This window comes from Hibiscus syriacus, unplaced genomic scaffold (genome assembly GCF_006381635.1).
Source record: "Hibiscus syriacus cultivar Baekdansim isolate YM2019G1 unplaced genomic scaffold, ASM638163v2 tig00109945_pilon, whole genome shotgun sequence".
NCBI classification, from domain to species: Eukaryota; Viridiplantae; Streptophyta; class Magnoliopsida; order Malvales; family Malvaceae; genus Hibiscus; species Hibiscus syriacus.
In genome coordinates, this window is record NW_024062535.1 from 1914457 (window position 1) to 1937849 (window position 23393).

At 35.4% G+C, this 23393-nt stretch overlaps 1 protein-coding gene across 1 annotated transcript; it reads left to right on the top strand.

Moving 5' to 3' along the window:
- The first annotated feature begins 259 nt into the window (after positions 1-259).
- LOC120210945 (arginine/serine-rich coiled-coil protein 2-like) lies at positions 260-5388 on the top strand. The gene is made up of 8 exons (XM_039209588.1): positions 260-462; positions 842-986; positions 2499-2792; positions 2856-3386; positions 3470-3610; positions 4621-4718; positions 4815-4883; positions 5071-5388. Exons 2-8 carry the CDS (start codon positions 854-856, stop codon positions 5212-5214), a joined length of 1410 nt encoding a protein of 469 aa, XP_039065519.1. The 5' UTR covers positions 260-462; positions 842-853; the 3' UTR covers positions 5215-5388.
- Positions 5389-23393: the final 18005 nt, after the last annotated feature.

Sequence of the window (23393 nt, forward strand, 5' to 3'; positions counted from 1 at the left end):
ATACAACTCAAAGTTTTTAGAAAAAAATAACACTCATTTTTTTTACTACTAAGGTGACTTAATAAATCGAATTATTATATTATTTAGTGTTATATTATTTTTACAAGTTAAATAACCATTTTATAAATTTTGGTACTCAGAACAACAAAACATCCTATACCACGGTACAATTACGCATTTTATGCTTTAATTTATTGGCTAGGAGGCTGGGTGGACAAATAATAAGTGTGTGTGTATATGTATATATTAATTCCCTTCGCTTCCTCCCTTTTCTTCAATCTCGTTCTCCTTTCGTTTTCTTTTGTGTTTCTTCCTCGTCTTGCAAGAGTGCAAGCCGTCACTAAATAATTGATTCTCTGAGCTCCGTTTTTGTTATTTGTCTCCTTCATGCTAATTTCCATCTTTATTTTGCATTGCAGGGGAAATTAAACGTTGCCCAAACTTTCAACAATAAATTCTAAGGTAATACTCTAATCTAACTATATAATTCAATTTCTTTATTTATTTGCTGTCTGGTTTTCGATTTTAATGTGGTTAGGTTTGTAGGTTTTGTTTACTTTTTGCGTGGCGTTTCGGGTTATCTGGCTGAATTTAATCTTTAGCAAAAAATATCTCATCCCGAATTTCAGTTGAAATTTTTCCTAGTTTATAATTATTCGAAGATTGCAATGAATTGAACTAGAATTTAGTTAAAAGAAAGAACAAAAACACGTACCCCCTCTCTCCTCCTAAAAAAACCCAAAAAATAGCATCTTTCTCTTATTATTGGCAGCCAACGTAATAGGTTGTTCCTTTAGTGCTTTGTCATGTTAGCATGATGCAGAGATATGTTTTATTGCAGGTAGTCGGCTTCATGGAACCGAATTTAGAAACTTCACCGCCTGATGGTTCTGATGCAAAAGCAGCATTTTGTAAGCCTTCTAATGATACATCTAACCGACAGTATAGGCATCGCACTCCAGTTAGCGGGTTATCTTCATCTGAAGGTTTGATTGTTAATTTTTATCCTAAGTTTTGTTGGTTCTTCCGGAAACTTGAACATAATTTGGGTTGAATTTGTACCTTTGCACTCGAAACACAATAATGTTGAATCTTAAGTGGAAGGAAAATGCATTTAGCTAAAAAAATAGGGTGTTTGGTTGGTTTAGAAAGGAAACCTCAGTTGAGGGCAACAATAAGTTTATGAAGAAACAGAAAGAAAGGAAAATGGATTAAATCTACTGTTTGGTCTTGGCTATGAATAGGACATATTGACAATGATTCAAGATTAGGTTGAAGCTTGAAGGATGTTTTCTTTTGGATTAGGTTAGATTAAAATTTGAAGGATGCTTTCTTCTGGAAATTGGTTTGAGTCTGATTTAGTCTAGGATCTAAAGGGAGTGGATGGTTCAAATTGAACGCCTAAAAAGAATAATTACTAGAATTCTCCTCACACAAGCATAAACTAAGACTTGATCATAAAAACTTTGTTGCTTTGGCTTTTCATTTTTCTTGAATTACCCGTATCCGATATATGTATCTGGCATGAGTATGGGGATATGACCCTCCCAAGATCCTCCAAATGCATTGGAAGACTTGGAGAAAAATTTAACAGACCTATGCTCGACACATACCCATCTATGACACTTTAAAGTCCAAGTAACATAGAGAAAAACAATTAACCACTACTCTCCTAAATGCTATAAAACACCTCATCGGAGTACGTAACAGTATTCCTTGTGTCTACAATAATGACCTAAATTTGCGGAACATCAAATGAAAACTGCACTTCCTAATCTGCTAGAAATTTATCTCAACTTTCTTGACCACTTTGTTTTCTAAGGGTTCTCTTCCTTGCCATCATGTGCAACATGGTCATAAACATGCGGCGAATTCTTCTTTCAGCCTACCCTTCTGTTGTCAATTTGTTACTATGATCAATGTCTAGTTATTTTTGTATGAAGCAATTGATTTGACATGATTACTTATAGTTAAATAGAGAATAGTCTTTCAGAAGTGCTTTCGATATTGTTTAATATTTGCTTCTGGTTATATGTTGCTTGATTCAGAATTTGGGATATGCAAATCTTTGGTTTTTACCCTTAATATCTTGGTTAATCTATTTACTTACGATGATACAAAACCCCGAAAGTTTAGATATATGAGGAAGCCTTGTTTGGATTGATTTTGCATGCATGATAGCTATTTTTATGTAAGTAATAACTTTTAGAAATATAAATTTAGTGCCTTTTCCACATTGCGAATCTTGACTAATTTATGGTATACAGAGCTTGACTTACTGTTGGACTAAATCAACATTTAACACATTAAGCTTCAATTTTAGGAGGTCAAATATCTTTCTTCCTTTAAGCAATTGCACTTACGAGTTAACAGTTATGACAATTAATATGACAAAAAATTTGTAAGGTTCCTCTTCTCCTCCAACTTGGATCTTGAAAGATTGATTCATACACAGTGTCACATTTCTAAGATTCCATTTCTGATTGTGATGTTTACAGGAAGTTCTCCTCAGCGTGACCACAGCGTTAGTCCCATGGTTTCTAGGGATGATCCGGAAAAAAGTGCTGATACTCGACCAGGAAGAGATGGGAGAGAACTAGATAGGGATTCTACTAGGAATCGATATAGTAGAAATGGTGATTCTTATAGATATTCTGATCGACAGTCTTCCAGGAGCTCTTATGGTTATTCCAGGCATGACAAGCGTGGAAATGAAGAGAGCAAGTATGATAGATTTTCCTCTAGTTCTGATCGAGAATCAAGAATTATCGCTCATTCTGATCATCCAAGACAAGTAAGTGACCTTAGTAGGTCAAAAGACTATTCACAAAATGCTGACAAATATTCTCGTGATAGATACAATGACGCTGGACCTAGAAGCAGGGACAAGGAAAAAGAATCACCTTTTCTAGAGCCTCACAAATATAAGGACAAGGATTCATCTTTTGACAGAGTCGGCTCTGTTAGGAGACATGGCAACTTTATCTCTGAAGAGAGGGGTAGAGATCGAAGGTGGGACAGGGATGGTCGAGATGAAAAAGTAGACTACCATAGAAGCTTGAGAGATAAAAGGGACAATTACACTGAGGAATCCAGGGGCCATCGGAATGACTCATCTTCTTCGAGGGAGAGGGACACTAATAAATATCGCCCTAAAGAAGGTTACAGGAGTGGGCTAGAGGATTTCGATGGCCTGAAGCCTATCAAAAAGGAGGGAGTGAACTATGATGAAGGAGGAGTTAATGTGAAAAAGAAGGATAGGTTTGGTGGAGTAGGTAAGGAACAGTTTGAAGACAAGTCTATATTTGACAGTAAAAATCACGAGTCTCCAGCTAAGAAGTCGAAACTCTTTAGCTTGGGTAAGGGCTCTAACTCTGATAAGGATGGTAATTATTTTGTGACTTTTTTCTTTTAATGGTTGATTGTTTTATTACTTTGCGATTAGTTTCTGTGTATTCTTTTACTATAGGTGATGAAAAGCGGTCAGGTTTGGAGCAAGCTGAGGAGACTGTTGAAAGAGTGGCCATTGGACACGTCCATAGCAGTGATGTTGACATCACTAAAGACGTGAATGCTGCAAAAGTTGCTGCAATGAAAGCTGCCGAATTAGGTATTCTGATTTGAACTCTTTCAGCTCTCTATTTTCTCTCATATTTGAACTTCTACTCGAATGCATTAGTGAACAATCCATTTAAAATTTATGTTTCCTTCAAATTTTAAGCGTTGAAAATTGAAATAGTATTACATGGATATGGGGTCAATAACGACCTATTAATTAATTTGTAGCTGAGGTTTACAAAGAACATATGATACCATGTGATGCATTATTCTAATTGGCTGTCTTCCGTACTTGTATGATTTTTTGTCTCAAATAATCACAAGCTTTATGAAAAGGGAGTCTTTTTTATCATTTCCAACCATTCAACCATGATACCTCTATTTCAAACTAGTAATTATGCCTAGGTATGTTTGGCGTCCTAAAACACTTTTTGACAGCAAAAGCAATGCCAAAAATAGGGGAAGTTCTGCCGTACGGCAGCCTTAATATAGGGTTACTACTGGAAATGTTGTTATTTTTTTAATATTTTCAGTAAAAAATTACCTTAAACATTATTTTTTACCTAAAACATTTATGTATTTTAACATTTCTGGTAAAGTGCCCAAATATTAATATTTCCAGTAGAAAAAATAATATTTTAGGTAGCGCTTTACCAGATATGTTAACAAACCCGGTAAAGCACCCAATAATAACATTTATGGTAGAAATAATAATGTTTTAGGTAATTTTTTTACCGAAAATGTTAAAGAATAATAACATTTCCGGTAACGTATTTCTTTAGCCGTATATTAGGCTGCCGCACGTGAGGAGACTTTCCCCAAAAATAGGGCTTTTTCTATCTAAAACTTCATTTAAAAGTGCTTTTAGAACCAAACCAAGAAGCTGGCTTCTAGGTGCTTTTCAGATTACTTTTCAACCAAATATTTTGAAATTCACTTTTCAACTATACCGTAACAACAAATGCTTAACTAGCCCCAAGTCATTATGGTCCTGCTATTGGAACATTAAAGGCTGGCAGCTCCATGAAAGCTTATTTCTCACACTGATTATTATCAATGCAGTTAATAGGAACCTTAGTGGGGCAGACCATAGTAATATGACTACGGAGCAGAAGAAGAAATTGCTGTGGGGGAGCAAGAAAAGCACTCCTGCAGAAGAGGTATTGCTGCTGAATTAGCTAAATTTTCAAGATTTAAGGAACTTGTTGCATTGAACATAAACTACTTCTTGTATCTATATATTTGATTGATGGCAGTCTGGTCGTCGCTGGGATACTGCACTATTTGGTGATCGTGAGCGACAAGTGAAGTTCAATAAACTCATGGTAAAATCCCTTTTTACATTTCTATGCCTTGGCTGTTTTTCTCTGAGCAACATGTTTGCCTTACAAGTCAGCCATTCGAACTATGTATGAACGAACTCACATTTGCTATGACACATTCCCTCCATTAGAGTTTCTTCACATTACTAATACAGATTTAAAGTCTGAGGTTGCATATGGCCAATTGTAGGGTGTGAAAGGGGATACAAAGGTAGAGCATAAAGCCGACAATCAAGACGCAGAGAAGCAGTGGGAACTCCAGCTGGATTTGGAGAAGCAGTACACTGCCGGACTTCGACGGAGAGATGGCCGCACTGTTGGATTAGGGCTTTAAGCATCAAAATTCGAAACGTATGGTGCTGCAAAGGAAATGCTTTGTGACATTCTGTTCTACTTTCTTATTCTGTACTCGTCATTCAATGCATTATGAAGAAAAATGTGATTTGTTGGATGTTTTTGATCTTAACCTTTTTGCCTTTCAATGTTACAAAAATAATCTCTTTTTTAACCGGTGTTTTGAAAACCGAACCGGACCGGCCGGTTCAACCCAGAATCGCTGCCTGGTCCGGTCCATTCTATCTCGGTTGAAACGGTTCTAGTGAACCGCAAGAAACCGTTCGAACCGGCTTTGAACCGCTCGAACTGGACCGGACTGTGAACTGGTTCAACCTAATTTTTTTTATTTTTTATTAAATATTTTTGGTATTTTTATTTAATTTTTTAAATAATTATGACGTCGTCCGGTTCTTATGATCGGTCTGACCGGTTCGACCAGTTGAACAAGTGAACCGGTAGCACGGTCGGTTCGCTGACCGGTCCGATTCTGAAAACCATGGTTTTATCCCCTGGTGTCGTGTTAAGTTTTTTCACGCACAATCGTAAAAATTTAGTATTAATACATTATTGTTTTTACGATGGTACACGTTAAAAAAAGCATAATCATAAAAAATGTTTGATTAAATCGATATTTGGCTTTTAAACTTTGTAAAATATTTTAGTTCGAAAAACCTTGTAAAATAAAATATTTTTGTCTTAAGATGAAACATTAAGGACAAAAAATATTGTAAAAAAATAAGAGTTGAATGGACTATTTAATCAAATATTGGAATTTTTTTCTTTTTTAAAATGGGTTTAGATGCTTAAAAATTTATTGAGGATAACATTATTATTTAGAGTAATCTATGTCAAATACCACTCATCTTTAAGGTCGGGCTTGAAAATGCCATCGACGTTTCAATTTTGTCAATTTTAGCACAGACGTTTATGTTTCACTGTAATTTTGCCACTCCTCTGTTAATCCGTTAACGGGACGATGACATGGCAACTTTTTTCCGTGATGGCGATGACATGGCACCCTCATCAAAACTACATCGTTTTGGCACGACCGTTTTGATGCTCAAAAAGATCAAAACGACGTCGTTTTGTTCATGAGATTCGAACCGTAGACCTTTAGAGTCCAAATCAAAATTTCCAACCTCCAAACTAACTTAAGAACTTGGTATAACCTTAACAAAATTATTATAAATGTTCATCACTACCACCGTCACCCTCATTATCTTCCTCATTATCTTCTCTTAAGAACTTCACTTTGGTTACACTGATATCACCACCGACTATCACCGTACATGCCGAAAATGGGCATAAGGATATAATCCTCCAAAGACTCTCGACAAATACATAAAAACCTTAGAAATTAATTGGTTGATAGAAACATAGGCAGAATGACATCAAGAAAGAAAGGTGATACTGATACACCTCGATCTGAACACCAGGCCACATAAAAAAAATATACAGGGATATGGAGCATGAATAAATAAATAAGACTACTCAATCATAACAATTTCATGATAGTTTCCTTCATTTAACTTTTGTGGTTCATTGCAAACTGAGTTTCATCAAGAAATAGAGCATGCTAACCACTACGAAGCATTAAACATGATTAAAATTTTAAAACCCAACCTTGTAAACAACATCAAATTTATATGGCATTTTACAAATTCTTACTGGACGAACATGAAGACTATAAGGGCTAAGGACGACATAAACTTTTGGTGCAAACACTTCTTTTGGATGATGATATCTATAGGAGGATCCATATTTACAATCACCTGTTTTCATATAATACTGACATTCTGGTTGGCCAGGTCTCTCCGAAAATGACTGCTCCAGATGAATACTACTCGAAGATACAACACCATGAATTACAGGTTGATAAGATCGAGTATAGGCAGGTGATGATGGAGATAATGGTGTTACTCCAAAAACTGAGCTCGATTCAGCAGTGGCTTGAGTACTGGGACTAACAGGTGGCTGCATCAGGTGCATTACAACCTCAAGAATAAAATCTAATGAAAATTACTCACAGCTGAGGAAACTGAATACAATTTTATTTTACCTACCACATAGGGATTCCAACTCGTAATAGAAACCATGCCCGGGGAAAGAAGAAAAGGACCGTAGGGGTCTTGCACATACGAGCCCGGTATCAGGGGAGGCCTCACCATTACAACTATTCTCCTTATTTCCTTATGCCCATTGGTTACTTTGTAGTCGGTGGTGATATCAGTGTAACCAAAGTGAAGTTCTTAAGAGAAGATAATGAGGAAGATAATAAGGGTGACAATGGTAGTGATGAACATTTATAATAATTTTGTTAAGGTTATGCCAAGTTCATAAGTTAACTTGGTGGTTGGGTATTTAGATTTTGACTCTAAAGGTCTACGGTTCAAATCTCATGAAAAATATATTTTTCATCAACAAAACGACTTCGTTTTGATCTTTTTGAGCATCAAAACGGTCATGCCAAAACGATGTTGTTTTGATGAGGGTGCCATGTCATCGCCGTCACGGAAAAAAGATGCCATGTAATCGTCCCGTTAACGGATTAACGGCGGAGTGGAAAAATTGCAATGAAACATAAACGTCCGTGCTAAAATTGGCAAAATTAAAACGTCGATGGTATTTTCGAGTCCGAGCTTAAAGATGATTGGTATTTGACATAGATCACTCTATTATTTAATTAAATGTTAAAAGCATTTTTTAAAATTATACCTAAAAAAATACATTATGTACCATGTATTAGAAAGTTAGGAAATTATTATATATTGTTAGAGAACGTTATACACACTAAAATTTTTAGAATTTGTACAATAGGGTTGATTCAAGTGGTAAACTGTTTGATTCCTTTTAAGCAATGCATCGGGTTCAAGCCCTTGTGTATGTAGAAAATCTTTGTTGGGAGATTCACCCACCAAAGACAAGTGTGTGACGCGAGTCAATCCGGATTAACTAAGGCAAAGCCTTGGAACCGGGAGTGCAACCAAAATATTTTTTTTAGAATCTGTTATAAAATTTATGTGTGGAGAAAATGCGGTATTAGTCTGCTATTGTTAGGATTTTGGTACACAATAATCCTTAATAATTAAAATTTCGGTAAAATAATATCGTTTAGCTTGTCATGAAATTAAAGTGGTGACTAATTTTGATTAGGTATTTATTCAATAGATTAATTAATCAAGACTAATATTTAATTATTAGTGGATTAAATATTATTAAGATTAATTGAGAAGAGTAAACTTCAGGGTTAATTTGAACAAAAAACAAAATTGGGTAAAGAATGAAGGGGATGGACTAGATTGAACAATGACAAAAGTAATATGGTTTTATAAATTTTTTTCCCAAGTTTTAAATATGAACATTTCAAGGTAGTTTTTTTATGGTTATTCATTTTCGGAATTGATTGATTATTTTCTATTACTAATTTTCTTACAATTTCATAACACATATCTCAAGTCAACATGAACTAAATTACCTCAATTGTTAAAGAAATGGTTTTTATTCTTAGAGGTCACAATTTCATTTTATTTATTTTACAATCAAACCCAAAACTCGACCAAGCCCAAACCAAACAAACCCCCTATTATAGACCCAACCTAAAACCCAAAACATAATCGGGCCTCAAGACGCATACCCGACTAAGGCCTAACTAGAACCCAAACCTGGGCCCCAAATTTGACCCGACCCGCTCTAACCCTAGCCCCTAGGGTAGCCACCCATTTCACCCAACCAGCAAGCAAATTCTTCTGCCCTAATCTGTTGCCACCATCTCCTTCCCCAATCAACGTGCAAGCCAGCTGCCTCATTCCACGCCCATGTAGAAACAAATACAAACAAACAAAAATAGCAATGATTTCATTTTTCTGTAAAATGCGAATAAGACCCATGATGAAAACTGTAAAAGGGGATGGAAAAATACTGTACTCGGTTTTTCTTAAAAAAGCAATAAACCATGTTCAAGGTTATATTTTTTCTTTAGTTTCGAATATTTTTTGTTGTTGTGTTTTCCTCTGTTCCTAATTTCGAATCTATGTACATATAAAAGTTTCTTTTCCTTTTTTTGTGTTTTCAGATGTACACTATAAATATGTTCTTTCATTTTCGAATAACAGAGAAGAAAAACGAAAAATTTTCTATCCTAATACAACTATAACCGAGGTCATTCCTACAGTAAAAAACCAAAAATAAATATATAAGTGTGTAGATTGGAGTTAACTTGGGTAGTAGGAGGAGTCGCCGGAGCGTAGGAAAGCCGAACGGTCTGCGACCATTTTCACGGCGATGGAGGTCGTTTTGTGCGAAACTGAGCTCAGATCTGTGACGAGGAGCCCGATACAAGTCTCCCATTAAATTTTGGTGGACAGCGACCACCAGAGATTGCGAAGACACGGTAGCCGACGACCATCGGAGACGACAGCGGTGTGGCATCCGACGGCCACCGAAGACGGTGGTGGCGTGGTAACCGAGCCGGCGGCTGGATTTTTAGAGAGAGGGGAGAGCCTCTCTCTCTCTCGACTTTTTTCCTGAAAAAGGAAAAAAATGAAAATAAAAAAAAAGAAAAGAAAAAAGTCCGCTTTTATAGAAAAAATTCAGGGGAAATTGCTTTCTAGTCCCTGACTTTTACCATGTTTTTGCAAAATGGTCACTTACAAGGACTATTTTCATAATTTTCCCATTTTCATTTGTGCTTTGAATTTTTTAGTGAAATTTCCCCTTAGTCCCTCTACTTTTAGGGTGTTTTTACACTTTAGTCACGTGTAGTGGCCTTTTAATTTTTTTTTTAAAATTCTGTGGATTGATTTTGTAATTTTGGATTTTTATTTAAACAGGTTGTTTTAGGCTTAAATAAAATGAATAATTTCCTTTAGGCCCATGTAATATTTTCGTGCTTTTTTATTTTAGTCCCTAATCTATTTTTTCTATTTTGTTTCAATTTAGCCTTCAAATTTTGATTTGTTTTAATTTAGCCCCATTTTATGTTTAATTTATTCCCTTTTAGTTTAGTGATTTGATATTTATGTAATTACGTCCTTGTAATTATGTTTATTTTATGTTGTTTTTTTATATTTTATATTTTTTAATTTTTTATTAAATGATTCACCATCTCATAGTTTAAATCATTAGATTTAGTTTTTAGATTAGGTTAACATTCGAATCAAACTTAGAAATTAGGATGACACTCTAGTTTAATTAGGGAGCAATTCGATTCGAGTTTTTTCATAAAATTCCCGATTACTCGAATTGATTGCTCGAATCGATTGCTCGACTTTTAAAATGTATTAATAAATAATGTCTAATATAAAAAACATTTTAGGCTTAGTCCTTTTTTAAAAGATTAATTTAGATAATAACTAGGTTTTTTTATTAGTTAGTCCTCAACTTTATAAATTATCGATTTAGGTCCCTAAACTTTTAAGTATTTTTGAGCTCGATAGTTTAGATCTTGACCTTTTTAGTCCCCGAACTTCAATTAGACCTTTATGATTGACATAATTAAATAGGTTAAATAGAGCCTTCATTTTTAGGTTAGATTTCAAATAACTGATTTAAAAATCAAATAGGTTCCTTAATTTTCATACTGTGACACTTTAAGTTAGAAAAAGTCTTAATCTATCCTTAGTTTAATTAGGATTAATAAAAATTTGTTTGATTGCATTTTATTTTAAAATCTAACGCAATGTTCATTTAATAGGGAATTAATAGTAATCTACTGCAAGTATGCTCAGAGGGTGACAACTGGTGATTCCCGAAATAGGTCGACATCCTTTTCAAGATCGCATCATGATTTCTAAAATTAAGGCAATGTCCGATTATTAGGCACAATAGTTGATCTCCCACGTTTATGCTAGGGGGCGAATTTTATGGACCTTAATAAACGAATACACTTTTTCAAATTTTTTGCATCCGTAATGATTTTTAAATTAAAACAATTGAACTCAAAGTTTTAAATTTTAAATATAGGGTAATTAACTAGGTACCAATTTTTGTTCGCTTGTGGGGGTGATAATCCTTCACCACGCGTAACCGACTCCCGAACCTAATTTCTGGATTTTCGCAGACCTTAAAACTTGGAATTTTTATAAAAATAAAATGTTTTATTAAAATCACACGGTTTTGATGGTGTCCCAATCGCACCTTAAATGATTGGTGGAGACTCCTCACATTTCAAAATTCTTTTCAAAAAAGAAAACCTTCGATTCGGTATCGATCTTTCCCTGCCCAGGCAAAAAACGGTGTCGACAACTTGACGACTCCACTGGGGACGTTTTGTTTTTAAAACAACTTGAGAATCGAGCAATGAGTTGGTTACCCTATATTTAGGATTTTGGGAAATTATTAGTTTGATCTTGTTTTAAAATACAATTCATTATGTTATTTCAAAAGAAAAAAATATTTTCCCTCTGATTAATGCTTACACTTCTGTGAATATTTAGAATTGTTGTATATCATAGCTCTAAACCAGAGCTCCAACCCAATTTACCTAAGTAGGGAAAAACGTCACACCTCACAAGGAGCATTTGGCTTCCTTGTGTGGGTCTGACAAAGTATCTCTGGAAAGCATCCTAAGTTGCCTATCCGGATATCATATCCCATGTATGCTTTTAGTGGTGTGATCCCCTGAGCCGAATTTGATTCGCAAGTCTGTAATGGACTAGAATTGGAGTCAACCTTAGCAGGTTGTAAAGATGGCATGGGAACCCTTTGCTAGAACCCATCCTCATGTAGAAAATTTAGTTAACCTACCTTGCTAGAGCCATGTAGATAACCTAGGAGAACTAGAACACATGCGGTTATGACTATTAATTTTCTTTGTATGCTTTATTTTTCAGTCTCAACTTTGAGTTGAATTTAATTATTGCTGCTAAGATTACATTTCTTTGACTAATCATTTCAACTAACTAGATTCTTTTTATCTTGTTTCTACTAACATTGATTTCCTTTTGTCTGGTCTTGTTACATTTTTGCATGGACAAGTCGTATCCTTCAAAGGTATGGATCCCTTAAATAACTGATCTTTTAGAAGGTTCTTGAAAAATAATGCCCACAATAATGCCTTTCACTAGGATCGAAAGAATTTCGAAGATGCTCTACGTAGATCGAGTAGTGTCAAGAGAGAGTCTACATACTAAGGAGATGAGCCAGACATATGCCTACTGAGGTAACAAGTTTGACTCGACAAGATTCGATGTTGAAGCCCACAGTTGAAGATCACGAACCGGCTCGAAAGATTTCTTAAAATAGGAGATGAAGTAGAAGCTTTGATGATGATGTAGTACCCAGATGCTCGTAGGAGCTGGACAACTTACAGATGAACCAGATTTTCACTTCCCCAGTGTACCGAGACAGTGTCGGGTTTTCAAGAATTGTTCAAATAACAGTTATTTTGGGATCAATGTCTTTTGTATGCATTCATTTTGCATGACACTTGCATTCCTTAATACATTTCCAAATCATGCATTAAAACATTCATTTATTAAAATAATAATAATAATAAGATAAGGTTTCCGATTACAGTGATCTGGGTTCACACTGGTAGCAAGAACGCTTATCATCTGCGCGACAAAGAAAATGCCTAAGGAAATAGAGGATAAGCTAGTCAGAATTGAGAGAGAAAAGAAAGAGATACAAGAAGAAATGAGGAGTAAGTTGGCACAAATTGAGGCTAGCATCGCAAACTCTGAGCTCAATTTGCTGAACAAGGTGGAAGAAATATTTAGGAGACATTTGATTGCTGGAAAAACTCTTGTGGAAGACCCCACACATTGTCCGGGATTTTCACCTGTTCGCATTCTTGAGCACACCTCTGCGCTTCAAGAAATTCGATCACCAGTCTACTTCACTGTCGAGAACCCACAATATCAAACTTGAGCTTCATTTCCCACTGACTATCCCACTGCTTCTGGGATAAAGCCAGGTGAATGATATATTGATACTGAGGCCCCTGAACTAAGTGAATTAGCTAAAATGGAAAAGTATATCTAAAGAATAAAAGATATAGAGGAGGTGGTAAAATTTAAGGAGACGGTTGAGTCATTCTATGGGTTTGGCACCAAAGAGTTAAGTTTGGTTCCCGATCTTGTTCTTCCACCTAAGTGCAAGAGTCCAGATTTTGAGAAGTACAATGGGACCACGTGTCCTTAATCCTACATCACCATGTACTGTCATCGAATGACTAGCTATGTGGAGAATGAAAAGTTGTGGATCCATTGTTTCAAAGATAGTTTATATGGACCTGCTTGCAAATGGTATAACTAGCTAAAACATACTCAAATATATTCTTGGAAAGACTTATCTCAAGCATTTTTGAGTCAATACAAGCACATGACTAATTTGGCCCTTGATCAAATCATGTTGTAAAGCATGGAGATGAGGCACAACGAGAGATTTCGATAATATTCGCAACGATGGAGGGACATTGCTCAGGTGCATGCACTAGTGACCGAGTTCGCTACTATGTTCATCAATACATTAAAACCTCCCTATATTGATCACATGATAGGGATTGCCACCAATAGTTTCTCTGACATTGTCATGTGTGGAGAAATGATCAAAGCAACTATCAAGAATGGTAAGATAAGAGGCTCCGATGGTACTGACGTCAAGAAAGGAGCTGAGGTCAATACAGTGAGGTATTATTCAACTAATCATGGGACCAAACCTCATAGAGTGATACTAGAGAAGACCTCTATTGGTGAACTTTCGACGAAATATGAAATACTGCTCCCATTACTAGTTGAGATGAATCTTGTGACTCCAGTTCAGTCTAAATCAAAAAAACCCCCATTTCCCGAAGGGCATGATGCTAATGCAGTATGTAGCTACCACATGGGAAGCTCGGGGGATACTACTGAGAATTATGGGGAATTGAAGCACAAGGTTTAGAATTTAATTGATTCAGGGGAATGGAAGTTTGATGAATGATGGGGCATTCTGATGCAAACTGAGAAAAAACCATTGCAGCCACTAGGAGCTTCTTGAGCACTCACATATTGTCTTATTTGAATTTTGTTTTCTTTCTCTTTTCGTTAAAAGGTTTGTAAGTCATTTGACAGTCGAACATTTTAAATGAAATGATACCTTCTAAGGTTATGAACAATGAGTAATTTTCAGACTTGAAATTCTTTAAGTATCCACTAGATTAAAAGCTCTTTCAAAAAATCAGAGTTATAGATCTTTGAGAAAATGACAAGATTGAAAACTGATAAAACAAGGACCCTTGGCCTTACCCCAGATGATACATTCAAACACCATACTCTTCTCTTGCAGGGACCAATGTAGCCTTCTCCTCTCATGAGGAAATGATCAAGAGGCTTGACATTCATGTATGAATATGATCGAACAACATGGGGAATCTCTTATGTATGACATTACAAAACTGCCTAGACTACACTTCTATTGAAGTCGTTCAGTGATGATTCTAATCTTCGCAAATAGAATAGTGGAGTAGACAAATTTAGTTTAGGTCAATTTTTTGAGAATAAAACTCTAAATATGAGATTTCCTGATCATCAAAGACACCTAGACTATAACAGGTTCTTTTCGATGAACTTAAGAAATTCTAAATCTGAATACTCAAAAGGTTAATAAATTATTACTATAGATTATACAATAAAGCTGAGTTATTCCGCTAAAGCAATTGTTTATGGAGGCAACTCAAAAGCCTTGGCTTTATGAATAGATTTTATTTGAACCATGACATTTCTCAAATACTCGGCAGTTCAGTGTTTTCTCCATTGCGATTGTCAAGTCAAAGATTTTGTGATGAGACAAACCCTTCAGCTAGCCCAATAAAGGCAATTTTAATATATTTAAAATAAATCTGAATTCAGCTAGCCAAACAATGGTAAATTAAATCAGGCTGATCAAATAATGGGTTCCAATAAAAATAGACTAAGAGAATTGAGGAACACCTGTTATAGTCGACTTCACGCAAGCACTCAGGAATTTTATATTTTAGACTAATTTCCCTGCACTACCTCTGTTAAGAGAAGTCTATGAAGATTGAACAAATGAAAGATGTCAGTGAACCGAAATAGAAGTGCTCTAGAAGTCTAGTAATTGGTTATGCTAGTTATGTCATTTTTTCCGCATCTGATTGAAATGTCAAGCCAAAAAAGAGGGGCATGTCGTAAGGGTTACAAGGACCGAAAAGATAGGACATATTTGATGATTAAAACCTTATAAACTTGAAGGAGCTAACCTGAAACCAACCCATCAACTTTTACACTTGTCAAAGAGATATAACTTTGAAAGATTAAAAGAGCTGTTAATTATTTTGATATTTAGTGAACTCATGTTCTGTGATTTGATTCAATTGTCCGCCTAAAAAGAATGACATTTTTCTTAGACAAACTTTCCATATTATGAAAATAAAAAAGAAAGAAAATAATTTCAAGCAAGACAATCTCTCTGGAGAGTTTAGATTGGAAATTGACAATAGTCCCTCAGACCTAGAAGCTCAGAATCAGAAATTGGGGCAAAGAATTTAAATGTTAGAGAGTGAGAAAAGCAGATTTTTGCAAAGAAATGCGATGATGTAGCTTGGTGGGGGAGGAGAATGAAGACGAATAGATCAGAAAGAGAACCAAGATTGCTTGAGCACCTCTTTATTGCCCTTAGTTGAGAAAACATGCATCGACATACACACACATGATTTTTGCATCATTGCATCAAACATCCATCATCTTATGCAATAAAAACATTAATTTTCCCTCTCACGAGGGTACCCTTAAAATTTCTCTTGAAATCATGTCTTTTTCAAGGACATTTTCTCTTCTCATGAGGACATTCAGGATAGTTGCATTCAGATACATACTTTTTATAGATCTTTCAGGAAAGAACGAAATTAAAAGACAACAAGACGTCCTCATCAAGAGGGACCAATCACCTTTAGATTTATCATTTCAAACAAAAAATTATCTCGGTTGAGACAGTCTCATTTAACAAGAAGATTCATTTCACTCGAGATTGTTATTTTTAAAACAAGATTCATATCGGTTGAGATATTTTTTTACCCGAAATAAGAAGATTCATTTCACTCAAGATTGTTTTTCTTAAAGCAAGATTCATCTCGCTTGAGATAGTTTTTACTCAAAACAAGACATTTCATTTCACTCCAGATTGTTTTTCTTAAAACAAGATTCATCTCGCCTGAGATAGTTTCACTCGAAACAGAAGATTTATCTCACTTAAGATTATTTTTCTTAAAACCAGATTTATCTTGCTTCAGATAGTTTCACTCAAAAAAGAAGATTTTATCTCGCTTGAGATAGTTTCACTTGAAACAGAAGATTTGTCTCGCTTGAGACAGGTTTCACTCGAAACAAAAAAATTATCTCGCTTGAGATAGTTTTACTCGAAACAGAAGATTTATCTCACTTGAGATTGTTTTTCTTAAAACAAGATTCATCTCGCTTGAGATAGTTTCACTCGAAACATAATATTTTATCTCGCTTCAGATAGTTTCACTCGAAACAGAAGATTTTATCTCGGTTAAGATAGTTTAACTGGAAACAAAATATTTTATCTTGCTTGTGATAGTTTCACTCGAAATAGCTTACTCGAATTAACATTTATTGCTCTTACAAACTTCGAATTGTAACGCCTTACTTGAGGGATTAACATTTCATTTGCTCGATTCACAACACTTCGAATCAGTAACGCCTCACTTGAAGGATCAACATTTCCTTTGCTCGATTCATAATACTTCGAATCAATAACGCCTCATTTAAGGGATCAATATTTCCTTTGCTCAATTCACTACACTTCGAATTAGCAACGTCTCACTTGAGGGATCAACATTTCATTTGCTCGATTTGCGACATTTCAAATTAGCAACGCCTCACTCGAGGGACCAATATTTATAGTAGAGAATTTATAATGAATTGCTTGTTCAACGTTTACTCGATTCATGACATTTTGAATTAGCGATGCCTCACTCGAGGGACAAACATTTTCAGTAGAAAGGTCACGATGAGAAGTACCCATGACTTGAAGAACAGAGGTTGAGTAAAAAATAGCGCTCTATTATCTTTGCTTCATTCCCATTTTACATTTATGAGCAAAGAAGGGCAGCTGTGAGTACCATTTTTCATTTTATTTATTTTCCAATTAAACCCAAAACTCGGCCAAGCCCAAACCAAATAATCCCCCTATTACAAACCCAACCTAAAACCCAAAACATAATCAAGCCTCAAGACCCAGACCCAGTCCCGACTAAGGCCTAACCAGAACCCAAACTTGAGGCCCCAAATTTAACCCGACCTGCTCTAACCTTATCCCCTGGGGTAGCCGCCTACTTCCCCCAACCAATAAGAAAATTCTTCTACCCCAACCCGTGGCCACCATCCCCTACCCCAATCAACGTGCATGCCAACTGCCCCACTCCACGCCCCTACAGAAACAAAGATAAAAAAACAAAAATAGCAATGATTTAATTTTTCTGTAAAATGGGTATAAGACCCATGAATGAACACTGTAAAAGGGGATGGAAAAATATTGTACTCGATTTTCTTAAAAAATTAATAAACCATCTTCAAGATTATATATTTTTTAATTTCGAGTATTTTTTTTGTTGTGTTTCCTCTGTTCTTAATTTTGAATCTACATAAATATGAAAGTTTTATTTTCTTTTTTTGTGTTTTTGGATGTATATTGTAAATATATTCTTTCATTTTCGAATAGCAATTAAGAAAAACAAAACTTTTCTAGCCTAATACAACAATAATCGAGGTCATTCCTACTGTAAAACGTAAAATAAATTGAAAAGAGTGTAGATTGGAGTTACCTTGGGTAGTCGGAGGAATCGCCGAAGCCCAAGAAAGCCAAATGGTCTATGCTATTTTCACGGCGATAGAGGCTATTTCATACGAAACCGAGTCCAGATCTGTGACGATGAGCCGAAGAGTCTTTTGGTAAATTTTGGAGGCCAACGACCACCGAAAACGGTGGCGACCAGGCCGACGGGGGCCAAGCAACCGACGATGCCGGATTTCTAGAGAGACAGGAGAGCCTCTCTCTACTTTTTTTGAACAAATAAAAAATGAAAATAAAAAAAGAAAAAATTGCTTTTATGAAAAAATTTCAGGGGAAATTGGTTTCTAGTCCGCTACTTTTACCGTGTTTTTGTAAAATGGTCACTTGCAGGAACTATTTTCATAATTTTCCCATTTTTGTTTATGCTTTGAAAATTTTTGTATAATTTCCCTTTAGTCCCCTACTTTTTGCAAGTTTTACACTTTAATCATGTGTAGTGGCCTTTTAATTTTTTTTAAAAATTATGTGAACTGATTTTGTAATTTTACCTTTGTACTAAACATGTAGTTTTAGGCTTAAATAAAATGAATAATTTCCTTTAGTCCCCTGTAATTTTTCTGTGTTTTGGTATTTTGTCCCTAATCTATTTATTTTTATTTTATTTCAATTTAGCCTTCAAATTTTGATTTGTTTTAATTTAGCCCTATTTTATGTTTAATTTATTCACTTTTAGTTTAGTGATTTGATATTTGTGCAATTAAGTCATTGTATTTATTTTATTTTTATGTTGTTTTTTTATGTTGTTTATTATTTATTGTTTTATTTTTTTAATTAGGTTTATTAAATGATTCATTATCTCGTAGTTTAAATCCTTAGATTTAGTTTTTAGATTAGGATAACACTTGAATCGAACTTAGAAATTAGGATGACATTCTAGTTTAATTAGGGAGCAATTTGAGTCGAGTTTTCGAATAAGATGCCCGATTATTGTTCGACTTTTAAAATTTATTAATAATTAATGTCTAATATAAAAAACATTTTAGGTTTAGTCCCTTTTTAATAGATTAATTTAGATAATAACTAGTTTTTTTGTTTATTAATTAGTCCTCAACTTTAGAAATTATCAATTTATGTCCCTAAACGTTTAAGTATTTTAGAGCTCGATATTTTAGTTCTTGAACTTTTTAGTCCCCGAACTTCAATTAGACCTTTATGATTGACATAATTAAATAGGTTAAATAGAGCCTCCATTTTTAGGTTAGATTTCAATTTAGTCTTTTAATTTAGGGAATAATACGAGTTGGCCCTCGCCTCCATGCTCGAGGGACCATATCGGTTATTCGATTCAATAGCTGATTTAAAAATCAAATATGGTAAATATCAGAGCCTACATTTAGGTTTAGTCCCGTAGGTTCCTTAATTTTCATAATGTGACACTTTAAGTTAGAAAAAGCCTTAATCTATCCTTAGTTTAATTAGGATTAATAAATTTTTTTTGATTGCATTTTATTTTAAAATCTAAGGTAATGTTCATTTATTAGGAAATTAATAGTATATCTCCCGCAAGTATGCTCAGGGGGTGACTACTGGTGATTCCCGAAATAGGTTGACATCCTTTTCAAGACCACATAATGATTTCTAAAATTAAGGCAATGTACGGTTATTAGGCATAATAGTTGATCTCATGCGTTTATGCTAGAGGGCGAATGTTATCAGCCTTAATAAACAAACACCCTTTTCAACTTTTCATATCCGTAATAAATTTTAAATAAAAAAAGATCAAACTTAAAGTTTCTGTTGAATAATAGGGTAAAGAAAATAGAAAGAACACAATAATTTTAACAAGGTTCAACAATGTGCTTACGTCCTTGATGCCTTAGGCAGCGCTAGAATTTTTATTCAATTCAATGTCTCATAGGTTTAGGTTACATCTTCTTTTATCATAAATAAACCCTGATACATATTTATAAAAATAACCCTGTACCATCCCCTGCACCCCTAACTCATATAATCGTAACCCTTACTACGAGTCTTTCTTTGTAAGGACAGATGATGTTCGCTTCGCTTCGCTCACTCCACTCCATCCTCTATCCTCTTTACCAGTATATTTATGAGCCATACCTAACAAATCTCCACCTTGGCGAATATTCTTCCCCTTTGGAAACATTCAATATGGGTTGGGTTACCTTACTTCTTTAAGAACTCAAAACATTCAACAAGTCCAAGCAATGCATGAACTTGTCTGTCGTAACTGGTTTGGTGAACATATCAACGACATTCTCATGAGTGTGTACCTTCTGAAACAAAATCTCTCCAGATGCAACAAACTCTCTGATCTTGTGAAACCTTACATTAATATGCTTAGTTCTAGCACGATATACCTGATTCTTAGCCAAGTGAATAGTACTTTGATTGTCACAAAGCAACTGAACTCCACCTTGCTAAACACCCATCTCATTCACTAAACCAGTAAGCCATAAAACTTATTTTACAGCTTCAGCTGCTGCCATGTATTCAAATTCAATTGTAGATAATGCCACAACAAATGGAACAGTAGACTTACAACAAATATGCTCTCCACCAAGAGTAAAGACATACCCTGTCGTAGATCTTCTATTATCCAAGTCACCCGCATAGTCTGAATCCACATATCCTATAACCAAAGGATTATTTTGCTAAATCAGGATGAGTACATACCATTGCATACACCAAGCAGCCAACCGCATTAGAATACATAACCTTTGCCATATCTTCAGCTTCCTTATTTGTCTTAGGGAACTGTTCTCATGAGAGCTTAAAGTGATTCGCCAATGGAGTGCTCACTAGTTTTGCGCTGCTCATCACAAACCTCTCTAACATTTTCTCAATATAACCCCATTGAGATAGTCACAGTTTCCTTGAGTGTCTGTCCCTGCAAATTTCCACTCTAAGAATTTTCTTTGCAGTACCTAAATCTTTCATATCAAATTCATGACTCAATAAAGTTTTCAAACCGATAACGTCATCCATGTTCTTCGCAACAATTAACATATCATCAACATACAGTAACAGAAAAATAAAAGAACCATCAGCAAGGATCCTAACATAGATACAACAATCATACTCACATCAATTATAGGCAATCTTGATCATATATGAGTCAAACTGTTTGTACCATTGTCTCAAAGACCGTTTCAACCCGAACAAAGATTTCTTCAATTTGCAAACTAAATACTCGTTTCCAGGTTGAGTGAAACCTTCAGGCTGTTGCATGTAGATATGCTCCTCTAAATAACCATACAAAAAAGTAGTTTTCACATCCATCTGCTCTAAATGCAAATCCCAACTATCCACCAATATAAGTACTGCTCAGATTGAAGTATGCTTGACCACAAGAGAAAAAAAATTCATCATAATCAACTCATTTCTACTGTAAAAAACCCTTTGCTACCAAACGAGACTTGAACTTCTCCCCTTCTTTTTTTGTTACTGCTGGTTTCTTCTTATACACCCATTTGCAACCAATCGGCTTCTTACCCTCAGGAAGGTGAACTAACTCCCATGTACGATTGTAATTCAAAGACTCCATCTCCTCAACCATGCAACCATCCACTTGTCGTTTTCCTGACTAGTAACAACATCATGAAAAGTAACCAGATCATCACTGCTAACAGTAAGTGCAAAAGAGATTAAGTCTTCAAAACTCAATCTGTTCGGAGGTTTTATATTCGTCCGTCTCACCCTGTCTCTAGCGAGACTATAATTCTGCAAATCAATCGTAGCGGAACCACCAGAAGTCGGTTGAGAAATTTACGTTTTCTCAACTGGAAGCTGCTCGAAATTCACCACTGTCGTGTCTTTCTTCTGCTGCAACATGGTCTGTTCATAAAAAACAGCACCTCTACTGACCACAATTTTCTTCACAATTGGATCCTAGAACTTGATCCTTTGACACCTTTCTTGTAACCCAGAAAAATGCACTCATTCGATTTTGGATCAAGTTTGGATATCTCATCAGCAGGTACATGCACATAAGCAGGACATCAAAAAAATTCGTAAGTGATCAAAATTAACATCATGACCAATCCATACCTCTTCTGCAACTTTCCCAGCCAATGATGCCCTTGGTGATCTATTGATCAAATAACACGCCATGTTAAGAGTCTCAGTCCAGAAATGTTTGGGAAGCCCTACATTCAACCGCAAACATCTGCCTCTTTCATTCAACGACCTATTCATCCGTTCCGCAACACCATTCTGTTGTGGTGTCTTGCGCATGTAAAATGTCTCTTAATTCCATACTTCTTACAGAAGTTTAGGAACTTTGAATCTATGTACTCCATACCATTGTCAGACCGCAAACACTTGATTTTTCGTCCTGTTTGGTTTTCTACCTGAGCTTTCCACAGCTTGAACTTCTAAAAAACGTCAGACTTTTGTTTCAAAAAATAAACCAAAACTTTCTGTGAAAAATTGTCAATAAAAGTAACATAATACCTAGATCTACCCAAAGACGATTTCGTGGAAGGCCCCCATACATCAGAATGCACATAATCAAGAATCCCTTCAGTTGTGTGCTTCCAGTCTTGAAACGAACTTTAGTCTATTTACCAAGAACACAATCCTTGCAAAAATCGAGCTTACAACTTTTAACACCATGTAACATATTTATTTTATGTAATTTAGCCATACTATATTCACTAAGATGAGCAAGACGCATATGCCAAAGTTTGGTAGTATCATCATAGGACTCAACAAAATGAACTCCACCTACAACGGTAATCCCTAACAATCTGTAAATATTCCCTGCAGTCATCTTTCCTTCCATCACAATCAAAGCTCCTTTAAAAATCCAAATGGTTTCCCTATCCTCATCATCCTTAGGGATAAAACCATTCTTGTGCAAAGTGCCCAAAGAAATCAAATTCTTCTTCAAATATGGTATATGCCGAACACCACACAACGTTCAAACAAAACCATCATATATCTTAATTCTGACATCACCAATACCAACAATATTGCAACGTCGATCATCACCCAAATAGACAGAACCTGAATGAACCGACCTGTATGTCGAAAACCATTCCCTATTTGGCGTGATGTGATAAGAACATCCAGAATCAAGAATCAAAGCATCCGTCAATTGAGTCGTTGAAATAGAGATCATATCACCCTCACTGCAATCAGAATTGTCATACTCGACCACATTCACAGACTTGGATGAGTCATCACGCTTCTCACCAGTCTGATTTTTTAACTTTGGATAGTCTCGCTTCATATGTCTCGCCTCTTTGCACTTGTAACAGTGAATTGTCTTCTTATCCCTAGATTTGGATATGAAATTCTACTTCCTAGACCCTGCCTTCTCTGGCTTCCATCCACGGTCTTGATTACCCTTGATATATAAGCTATCAACTTGAGATCTTTCCCTTGCGTTATGCT

Excerpts from the sequence above, each read along its gene's own strand:
- LOC120210945 (XM_039209588.1), top strand. The coding sequence starts at position 854 with ATGGAACCGAATTTAGAAACTTCACCGCCTGATGGTTCTGATGCAAAA. Across the intron at positions 3,387-3,469 it reads CTCTAACTCTGATAAGGATG|GTGATGAAAAGCGGTCAGGT; the intron begins GTAATTATTTTG and ends CTTTTACTATAG. Across the intron at positions 4,719-4,814 it reads AAAGCACTCCTGCAGAAGAG|TCTGGTCGTCGCTGGGATAC; the intron begins GTATTGCTGCTG and ends GATTGATGGCAG.